General features: G+C 39.8%; 1 protein-coding gene across 2 annotated transcripts; it reads left to right on the top strand.

Annotated features, from left to right (window-relative positions):
* Positions 1–2582: 2582 nt before the first annotated feature.
* LOC134746509 (glutathione S-transferase 2-like) lies at positions 2583–7654 on the top strand. Of its 2 annotated transcripts, XM_063680919.1 has the most exons (4): positions 2583–2728; positions 4765–4932; positions 5632–5774; positions 7463–7654. In XM_063680919.1, the coding sequence occupies exons 1-4, from the start codon at positions 2593–2595 to the stop codon at positions 7631–7633; spliced, it is 618 nt and encodes a 205-aa protein (XP_063536989.1). In that variant the 5' UTR covers positions 2583–2592; the 3' UTR covers positions 7634–7654. The 2 variants fall into 2 exon arrangements, 1 of the variants encoding a protein (XP_063536989.1); XR_010128239.1 differs by lacking the exons at positions 2583–2728; positions 4765–4932; positions 5632–5774 and adding an exon at positions 6629–6688 and having other exon boundaries at positions 7463–7603.
* Positions 7655–11381: the final 3727 nt, after the last annotated feature.

The following is an 11381-nucleotide window of genomic DNA, read 5'->3' as shown; positions in this document are numbered from 1 at the left end:
AAAATTGAAAATGTATAAAAATATCAAAAACCGGCCAAGTGCGAGTCGGACTCGCGCATTTGGAATACCGTTACACTTGGTTAAAATTATACAGTCTTATTTGAGAGAGAGATGGTTTGCTGTTCAATAGGAGAAACGAGATCTCCACTTCAGTTCACCCAGTTCCAGCTGGTGTGCCTCAAGGGTCGATTCACGGCCCTTTTCGTTTTCATCATCTTCCTTGCGTTGTCCCGACATTTTGCCATGGCTCATGGGAGCCTGGGGTCCGCTTGGCAACTAATCCCGAGAATTGGCGTAGGCCCTAGTTTTTCGAAAGCGACTGTCATCTGACCTTCCAACCCAGAGAGGAAACTAGGCCTTGTTGGGATTAGTCCGGTTTCCTGACGATGTTTTCCTTCACCGAAAGCGACTGGTAAATATCAAAATTTGATGTATATCATTTAATGATATTTCGTACATAAGTTACGAAAAACTCATTGGTATAGCCGAGGTTTGAACCTGCGACCTCTGGATTGAAAGTCGCACGCTCTTACCGCTAGGCTACCAGCGCTTCTATGATATCGATCTCATTATTGTCGATAGGTATGGTACTTATCGCTTGCCCCATCACTATTCTCTTCCCGCCTGGCGATTGCAGTATCAGGGTTAGCGCCACATCCGGTGCAATAAGACCCCCGTTCGCAACGCTGCCGGTACTGGAAGCAGCTCATCTTATAATGGACAATTAGCATAGCACGTGCATTTTTGTTCGCTAACCGTCAAAGAGTAAAAATTATTGTATTGCTTTTATAGTATAAATTAATCCCTTAGAAATAAATGTTTTCGCCTCTTGACAGCTGCGAGCTGTGACTGGTCAATTTCATAGTTGACTAACCGTTTCGAAATGATTATTATAGTTGAGTTGGGATGCCCATACATGAAAAGTATACCCAATTACATTTTGGTATACGAAATCTTAAATTTAATTCAACCATTACAGTCGACGAGTAGCAAAAGTAATGTGTTTACACATGGGCCGTTCGCGACAGAGGACGTACTTAAATAAAAATAGGTACCCACAGTAGGTATATACTGTATTGTATGTATGTATGTCACTTTATTGCGCAATATCTGGGAGACCGAGCTTTGCTCGGAAAACATTACATCGATTTTTCGTCCCCGAAAACCCCCATATAGCAAATTTCATCGAAATCGTTAGGGCCGTTTTCGAGATCCCCGAAATATATATATATATATATATATATATACAAGAATTGCTGGTATAAAATAAACAAGTTTACACAAAATAGACATAACAGAGTAAAAATTGTAAGTATATCTACTAAGGCAAACTTATCTCTAATAGAGATCTCTTCCATATTCTTATTCTTCTTATTCTTTCGTATTGTCTTATTAGTGATTAACTGTGATCATATATCATTCATATCACTCGCTAATATAAACCGAATTGGTCGGCCTTGGGCGTCAGTCGTTCGTTTTTCTTGTGCCGGCCGGTCCTCTCATTTGTAAGTAAATCTTGATATAAATATTTTTTTGTCATTTCTCATGCTTTGAAATTGAGTCTGTTTACTATGAAGCGGGCTGAAAGTGACACGTTTATAAATTAATATAAATTGAAAGTGGCTCTAAGGCTGAAAAAGTGACTTACCTACTTCTTTGTGTTGCCGTCCCATATTATAAGTTGTTATAAGCAAGTAGGTGGAAACAAATGCCGGAACGCGGATCCACGTTAGTAACTAGGTATTGATTGGGCATGCCTTTATAACAGAAAATTATATGTATTGTTGTAGGTAGTTGTGTAATGTAGATATATTAAATATATTAATAACGGGTCACTCACGTGTTTTAAGTCGAAAACGCTCGACATGTTGCGCGGAGGGCTGTGGCCCGCAGTCTGCGCCGGTCCGTCACCGTCGACGCAAGCTCCTGATGACGCTCCTCGGTACGGAGTGAAACATGTTGAGCGTTTTCGACTTAAAACACGTGAGTGACCCGTTATTTATATATTTAATATGTCTGTGTCTCACGGAAGTTTTGTTATTAAAATGTAGATATTTTGATTTAATCGCGATTTGCACGCGAAGTAGAAGTAGGTAGCCAAGCGGGCAAAGTGGTCGAATTTATGGTATATTTTTGATGAGTTATGATGTACAACTACGAAAAAACGTCATTTTCTTCTCTTTGTAAACTTAAACACCCTGTAGCTCGTAAAGTATTGATCGTAGAGTAAAAATAAATATGACCCTAATTCGTAGAAAATTTTGTGTAGAAACTTGTCCGAAGTAATAAGTAATTTTTTTTTTCTCATGCTTTGAAATTGAGTCTGTTTACGAAGCGGGCTGAAAGTGACACGTTTATAATGCTATTCGAGATATGAGAAAAAATCTGATAAAAGGTACCTTCAACCCCCCTTACACCCTCAGCACTCTGAAAAGCTCGCAACGATCAAGATTCCGAAATTCGGAAATCCCTCTCAACGATCAGACCCACTACGTGGTTCAATTTTGGAACCTTTCACTTGCTCTGATAGGTATCAATATAAACACTGATAATTATTTCACTGAATTGATCGTAACCTCTTCCAGAGCCAAAATGCCTCAAATCGAGTTTTACTACTTCGGCGACTTCAAGGCCCTGGGCGAGTCAATCCGCATGCTGCTCGCGTACGGCGGCGAGGACTGGAAGGACAACAGGGTCACGCTTGAAGACTGGCCCAACTTCAAGCCTAGTAAGTTCCTAAGCAGGCTAATAGTCCTAGGTCCTAGTCCTAGCTCTAAGTATATTGATTTGCATGGTAGGTTTTAATTAATTGTACTGTTTAACATTAGTATTTAAGTTTTTTGTTACTAACACTTCTATGGGCCATGCCTGAAAATAAATGATAAATGATAGTGGAAGCCGTATGAAGCCAATTTTTAATAACCGTAAAATGGGGTGAGTAGGGACAAAACTGACATTCAAACCTCGATAACATTTTATTTTTACATATGCAAACTGAATGGTGTATAAAATAAGTGTTGGACGTTTGTATTTTAGTTTTTATTTTATTTTGGGTAGTTCCATTTCATAACTTTGACCATAAACAGGAAATCCCAGCTCACCCCGTAGTCCCTCGTAATTGGGGTGAGATGGGATTTCATACAAAGGTGATTTTGGAAGATTGTTGGATCGATTTTTTATTATTATGAGTATTACCCCAGTAGCATTTATACGTCATTATGACGTCAGCGACGTCATTATGACGTAATAATGCCGTAATTATGACGTCGCTGACGTCATTTTGCTACCTGGGTACTAGGTACTTATAGCTCCATTTTAAATTGGAATACATTAATTTTGTAGCAGTAGCCTTAAAATCTCATCTCACCCCCCTTTCATCCCTTCTCTCCCCATTCGTAACCCAACTCTCCCCGCGAAACCTACTCACCCCATTTTACGGAATGCATTTATTTGTTATTTGTTGTACTAATATTGTCATCCGTCACTCCAAAAAGAGGTAAGAAGAAATGTAGAGAAAATAACAACAATAATCGATTCACCCACCTACTCTAAAGTGGCCATATGAAAACCACGTCACGCCCCCCTATCTTTATTATCTCGTCTAGGTAGCTGCAGAGAAAAGGTGCCCCACGTCCATACAAATTTACAGAAATTTGTATGCAGGGTGCCTTTGCCGCTGACTGCCAACCTGCTGACCTACGATATTTACAATCATGATAAATAGTGATAATATTTGATATCACGTTGCATGCATGAATTGTGAAATCACAAATCACGGATGCTATAACAAAATAATGTGCTAGTCATTGTTTATGATTATGACAACTTTGGAACATCGTGTCATCGTGTGTAACCAATATCTGCAAGAAAAACAGGAAATTTTAGTGGCTTGATTTTTTGCAATTTCATGGCCAAAACGGTAATTTTATCACAAAGCCGTTGGTCTAAGAGCTAGCTACGGAAATAGGTTTGCAATTTATAGAGCAACGAAATCCCTCTAGTTAGTGTGTTATACTATCAATTAATCCGGGCGCCTGGCAGCTGTTCAGCGGTGGGTGTGACAGTGGTCACTGGCACTACTTTTCCCCCAATTAAAACGCCTGGCAATGTTATATTCGAATTAACAGCTAATTAGCATAATTAGATGTTATATCACACAATGATAGTATGACACACTAATAACTAGAGGGATTTCATTGCTCTATAAATTGCAAACCTAATTCCGTAGCTAGCTCTCCGTGTACGTGTTTCTGAGAAGTCACACGAACCTAGCTGCCACCAGACAATCGAAGTTAATACGCTCTCATTTAAAACAATTTGCTGAAATTACTAGTACAAAGTCAAAGTCAAAATATTCTTTATTCAAATAGGCCTAGCAACAAGCACTTTTAAATTGTCAAGTTTTACCAATATTACCTTAATCTAAATTATTCTTAAAATCATTGAATTATTATAGATATGTCAAACTTAATAATAAGAATTTCACAAAAGGATCGTCAAACACCAAAATTGTATAAAAATATACTAGTCTAGAAACTTTCTAGAATAAAAATCTAAATGTCAAAAAATACGGATTACCTAATATAGGTATATATATATTCATTGAATTATCAATTATAATTAATTATTTTCAATCACATTGAAACTCTCCTCAAGAGTACTGCGTAGCTCGCGCGCTCGAGCGCTACTGGTCCAGGATTTAACCATCACATCAGGTACATATTTAATGAATAATAAGGGGTTAATAATGTATGATTGTTTCAGAAACCCCATTCGGCCAGATGCCAGTGATGGTGGTTGAGGGCAAGCAGTACGCGCAGAGCATACCCATCTCCCGTTACCTCGGCCGCAAGCACGGCCTGGCAGGATCCAACATCGAGGAGGACTTCCTTATTGATCAGAACGTTGAATTCATCAACGAAATCAGAACTAGTAAGTTTACGAATGTATAGATGTCTTCTAGTTCTTCTTCTTAGCCCTTTTTAATCTTAGACATGTAGGCCTCCTTCAATTCTTGCCATTCTGGTCTGCTTTGCGCACTATGTGCCCATTTCGAGCTGTTCTTTTGATATCATCATACCAACGCATTTTTGGCTTCACTGCTAGGCGCGACTGCCCAAGGTCTTTTAACTCTACCAGCCATTTTGCACCATGAGCAGTCTTTTCGGGCCACATGCTAAAAACAAAACACACAACACAAACAGCTAAAAACAAAGACCATGTAACTTTTATAATATCTATGTAAAACCCTTTTTATGTGCAAATAAATGATTATGATTATACCCTGCCCACTTGGTTACACGCCTGGTTACATCTGTGACTACTGTGTCTTCTAGTTACACATTGCGAAAACCACAGCGACATAGTGGAGCAAATATTCACAGGAAGGTTTTTTAACGAGCCTATAAAGTATCGCACTGCTGGGCAAAGGCCTCCCCCCCTAGACTACCAATCTTCCCGATTAACTGTAGTATCCGTCCAGTTGCTGAGAAATGCGCTGGTCGTCCCGCCATCTCCTCTTAGGCCGATCATGCCGGCGTTTACTCCGTGGCTAGTTTAGCCCACCTCTGTGGGTGCATACGTCGTACATGGCCTGCCTTACAGGAAGGTCAATTAATATTTTTCCAACAGAATCAGCACAAGTTGAATACGAGCCCGACGCGGCCCTGAAGGCCAAAAAGCACGAGGACTACTCCAAGAACGTGTACCCTGGCATGCTGGCCAAGCTCGACCAGATCCTCAAGGAGAACAAGGGACACCTCGCGCTAGGCAAGGTCAGTAAATTGTTGTTCACACAGGAGTCAGGCCTGTTGTTGATGAAGGACAACTGAGGACATCTCCAAGCTCGACCTGATCCTCAAGGATAACAACGGACACCTCGCGCTGGGCAAGGTCTGTTATTGTTGTTCTCACAGACCTGTTGTTGATGAAGGACAACTGAAGACGTCTCCAAGCTCGATATGATCCTGAAGGAGAACAACGGACACCTCGCGCTGGGAGAGGTCAGTTAATTGTTGTTCTCACAGGAGTCAGGCCTGTTGTTGATGAAGGACAACTGAGGACATCTCCAAGCTCGACCAGATCCTGAAGGAGAACAACGGACACCTCGCGCTGGGCAAGGTCTGTTATTGTTGTTCTCACAGACCTGTTGTTGATGAAGGACAACTGAAGACGTCTCCAAGCTCGATATGATCCTGAAGGAGAACAACGGACACCTCGCGCTGGGCAAGGTCAGTTATTGTTGTTCTCACAGACCTGTTGTTGATGAAGGACAACTGAAGACGTCTCCAAGCTCGATATGATCCTAAAGGAGAACAACGGACACCTCGCGCTGGGCAAGGTCTGTTATTGTTGTTCTCACAGACCTGTTGTTGATGAAGGACAACTGAAGACGTCTCCAAGCTCGATATGATCCTGAAGAAGAACAACGGACACCTCGCGCTGGGCAAGGTCAGTTAATTGTTGTTCTCACAGGAGTCAGGCCTGTTGTTGATGAAGGACAACTGAGGACGTCTCCAAGCTCGATCTGATCCTCAAGGAGAACAACGGACACCTCGCGCTGGGCAAGGTCAGTTAATTGTTGTTCCTGTGAAGGAGTCAGGCCTGTTGTTGACGAAGGACAACTGAGGACGTCTCCAAGCTCGACCAGATCCTGAAGGAGAACAACGGACACCTCGCGCTGGGCAAGGTTTGTTTACATTATTATTCACAATGTCGTGCAGTTAATAGTTTAGGTTTCTGATAAATTTATGCAACAATTTAGTATGGACCGAATTTAAACTATCGTGAGACATATCCAACCCGTTATACCCGCCGCAGTACGTGACGCCCATCCGTCGTGACCGCTACTCACTCAGGTACTGTTAGTGCTTGAAAATGGAGACCTAGGCTCTCCGAAACATGAGAAGAGAAGAGAACTAGAGCGGTACTGTCATAGTAAATTTTGTAACCACAGTAAATTCACTGCCATCTACCGACACACGATTAAAACTAAAAATGAAGATGTATAAAAATACGATAAAATGTATTTATATATGGATAAATGATTTTTTTATTTGCATTAATTATTTTTATATGATTTTGACCCATGTTCTTTCACTGAAATGCGTTAAAATTGTTAAATAACAAACGACACCGTCAACGCCACCTATCCGAGAGTAGGCCAAAGGCAAAGGTAGTGGCGCCATCTGATCGAGGAATCAAATTTTCTTGATTTTCGAGGCACGTTTTTTCCTTAGACTGTATCCATATTCCATCTATTACGGAGTTATATCCAGGCAACGTAAACTGCGAGCGAAATCCATTGAAGTACTAGGGTTGTTGTCAAGTCAAAGTACGTCGTTTCAATGGATTTCGCTCGCAGTTTACGATGCCTGGTTATATCTATCATTGGTAGTGCCGATGCCCGTCTTTACGAAGTAATATGTCTAGTGTTAATGTTGTATTATGTATTATATTACAGCTGACCTGGGGCGACTTCGTTTTTGCGGGCATCTACGAATACCTTAAGGTGATGCTGCAGGCCCCCGACCTTGACAAGCGCTACCCCGCCTTCAAAAAACTCGTGCAGACCGTCTATTCCCTCCCCAAGGTCAAGGTCTACGCTGACGCCGCGCCCGAGACCGAATATTAAGGGTCGGTTGCACTAAACCGTCTGTCACCGTTTTACCGTTCGCTAAATTTTATTGTATGGAAAGTTTCATAGTTCTCTGCTGCTTGACGTTAATCGGTCTGTTAATCGTGGTTGGTGCAACTGGCCCTAAGAGTTAACAGGACGGCCGCTTCTCCATACAAACGTAGTCCCCATTTTCCTCTTTGGATATTGACATTATGGAAAATATTTTTACATAATTTGATGTATATTAACCATAGCTATGCCCCTACGTTTGACTTTTTTGGATTTTTTGATTATAGGAAAAATTAGGAGCGATAAACAGATTCCATCTGTCCAATATCTATATATGTCCAATAGTGATTTACTCTCTTTCTCTCATTAAGCAAAATGTGAGACAAAATACATATTTGACAGGTGGAATAACGTTTATAATAATTGAAAATTCGAAAAGAAGAAACGTAGGGGCTTAGCTGTGGTCGATATACAACAAATTGTGTCAAAATGTTTTCAATAATGTTAATATCCAGGGAGGAAAATAAGAACTACGTTTGTATGAAAAGGCGATTTCACGCGGGTCCTCCCACTTTCATCTCCTCCATCACCTCATACCATTGTGACTGTGAGAAATGTACCAAATGCTGATTTAAACTTTCACGATTTCTACACATTATTAAATTGTAAAACGGGACTTAAGTCATTAGTAAATGTAAGCGGAAACGAATGTCGACAGTCGATAAATCGAATATCGTTAGTGTTGTGTGTCGACAGAGTAACATCCCTAGTGCGCAAAGTTCAAGCTGATAAACAAGACCAAGTGCGGGTAATAAAACTATGAAAACGGATTATATCGCGTATATTGAATTTATAATACATCCCGACGTTTCGAACTCTTTACAGCGTTCGTGGTCAACGGGGTCAATCTTATTCCTACATGCGTGAAGATAGCTCCGAACAAGTGCGGGTAGTTCGAAAAACTCGCGCGGCTAGATGTTGATGTCAACTTTAGCCAGTCTTCTCCAAGACCACGGGGACAACGCCGTCCTCGAAACGTCGGAGGTAAATCTTAACTTAAATACGCGTCAGTCCCGTTTTACAATTTAATAATATGTACAAAATGAGCAGGAAATTCTTTGACTCTACATGTTATGTGTGTATATATTATAATCAGTAATTTTATCTTTGTGTAAAGTTAAATAAAGCTGCATAATTTTTTTGTGTTTATTTTATTCATCAAACTAACATACACATTCGCAAAACTCGCCCCAGGCCCGTCCAGACGCAAAGGAGCAAAGCCGCGAACGCGAGTGTGGAGTCTAGCTCACTAATCAGCGAAATCGACTCTAGTCTGGAGCGCGCTTAAGACGAGAGCCATTTACTAGAGAAGTTCTTAGTTACTACGTTCAAATACTTCAAATAGGCTTCAGAACAGGGACCGGCCCGCTATCCCTTATCGGGGTTTTATAAGGGTATTGCATAAGGCTTAACTCATCATACCCTTTGCCAGACAAAACCCTTTGTTTTGCTTTTAAAAACCCTTATATAAAGCTACCACATTTGAGTAATCGGTAGCCCAAATACCCTTACAAAACCCTTATCATCCGCTCACTAACACCTTGCATATTGCTTATAAGGGTTAGCCTTATAAAGGGCTTCCCTTTTAGCATATAAGCGTGCTAATTTAAGTCGTCTACCTTGTTCATAAAGCACACATTACTTCGAATCCGAGCGATCGTCGGCGGCGACGGCGGCGTTCTTTAACTAGGCACGTATTTTCTTTCCTTTTCATACACTACCGTAGATATATACTAATCCTGTCTCTTTCACGCAAAGGGAAACCTTTATAAAAAGCGCTTAAAGATAAGGGTAACCCTTATTAAGAGCTAGCCTTATTTTTGGTTAGCTTTTCGGTAAGGGTTAGTCAAAGGTAAGGGTATGAATGGGCTTGCAGTTCAAAAGGGAAAGTCTTTCAATGTGTTAACCGTGTTTAAGTGTCGCCCATTGAAAGGGTTTTATCGCGGAAAGGGTTGTCCGGTCCCTGCTTCAGAGCGCATTGTTAGATTTAAGCGCAAACAATTTTATTATTCAAGCTAGTCATAAATACATATGTATAGGTACAATATTCCAAATGTAATACGATAGATATTATCAACCGACATTGATCGTAAAGTTATAAGGATGTTATGGTCTATTTTAACTCGTAACTATAGTTACAAGCGGCAGTATACAAAGACTGTTGCTATACAATTTATCTTCATTGCCGAGGTCATGATGAGAATGAGTAATAGGTTTTTATATATAGCACGCGCAATCAATATTGGAGCATTCCACGGACTGTCCCGAAATAGTAGATTGTTAACCAAGGGATGAAAGGCACTAATTTCTGTCGAGGTATTTTGGCGCTCGAACGCAGTGAGAGCGCCAATAGTCCGAGGCTGAAATGAGTGCCTTTCACCCGAGTTAAACACTCTACTTTTCATTTCGAATACGAGGAAAGTAAAATGCATATTTTTAACCATGACCAAGTGTATATACATTTTTATAGTATTTCTTGAGGGTACTTTCAATTAACAATTCAGGCAAATGTGTCGTTATTTATGGAATGGAGAGTCAAATATCAGAATAGAAATTATATAACAAATCCATTTAAACTCAAATTTTAATTACTTATCTTAAAAAAATAAAAAAATCGTATTTCGAAAGTAAAATGCTCTAGTGCAGACACGTATCATTTTCTGCACACCTTTTAGAACAACAATGACCCTCTTTCAGAGCATGAGAAATGAAAAACGCATTTTATTTCCTGTGTTGCGACTTTTTTTCGGCGTTTATAACAAATGATTATTATTCTGTGCATATTTTTGACCATTTGTCACAGAAATGAGAAAAGGAAACTCGTATACCTGCAAATCCTGAGAAAATTCGTTGTCGTACACGTACGGGACAACGGTAGACAATTTCGTGGAATGCTCCTATTAAGGCCTGTTAACATGTTTTGGTTACTTTTATAATTGCAAATTGCGACATAAACGTTGAAGACAGCACTATTTTAGTAATAAAACATGAAACAATAGAACTGATTTATCACCGTGAGAGCCTTTACGTAATGTCAAAGATAGATATAACTCCGTAATAGATGTTTACAGTCTAAGGAAAAAACGTGCCTCGAAAATCAAGAAAATTTGATTCTCGTTCAGAGGGCGCCACTAGTTTTGGCCCACTGTCGTATAGATGGCGTTGACTGTTTCGTTTGTTATTTAAAAATTTTGACGCATATCAGTGAAAGGATCAAAATCATAAAAATAATTAATGCATATAAAAAAAATCATTTATCTATATTTAAATACATTTTATCGTATTTTTATAAATCTTAATGTTTAGTTTTAAAGTGTGTTGACAGATGGCAGTGAATTTACTGGGGTTACAAAATTTACTATGACAGTACCGCTCTAGTATAAGTTACTCTATGGTAATGTTTATAGAATAAATCAGTGATAAAACTAGGGCCTATTTGGGGTTTTGTAAACGTTTCCAACACCATTATAGTGCTAATCATGAACACTAATTAGCACGCTCCAAAACGTTCTCAGGACTTCTATAGTACCAAATTTTGTTACTTGGGTATATATCGGAGCGACCAAGGTGCTCATAAATAACTGTACACGTCTCTAAAGTCATGTTCAGACGTTTGTATCGTCTTCTCAGTGAAGATTGAGATTAATTTACTGAGATTTGAAATTGATAAAAGGTAAGAATGAAATACACAATA

This window comes from Cydia strobilella, chromosome 13 (genome assembly GCF_947568885.1).
Source record: "Cydia strobilella chromosome 13, ilCydStro3.1, whole genome shotgun sequence".
Classification (NCBI taxonomy): Eukaryota; Metazoa; Arthropoda; class Insecta; order Lepidoptera; family Tortricidae; genus Cydia; species Cydia strobilella.
The sequence above is the reverse complement of the archived record's forward strand: the minus strand, read 5'-3'. Positions and strand labels throughout refer to the sequence as shown.

Excerpts from the sequence above, each read along its gene's own strand:
- LOC134746509 (XM_063680919.1), top strand. The coding sequence starts at position 2,593 with ATGCCTCAAATCGAGTTTTACTACTTCGGCGACTTCAAGGCCCTGGGC. Across the intron at positions 2,729-4,764 it reads CTGGCCCAACTTCAAGCCTA|AAACCCCATTCGGCCAGATG; the intron begins GTAAGTTCCTAA and ends TGATTGTTTCAG. Across the intron at positions 5,775-7,462 it reads GACACCTCGCGCTAGGCAAG|CTGACCTGGGGCGACTTCGT; the intron begins GTCAGTAAATTG and ends ATTATATTACAG.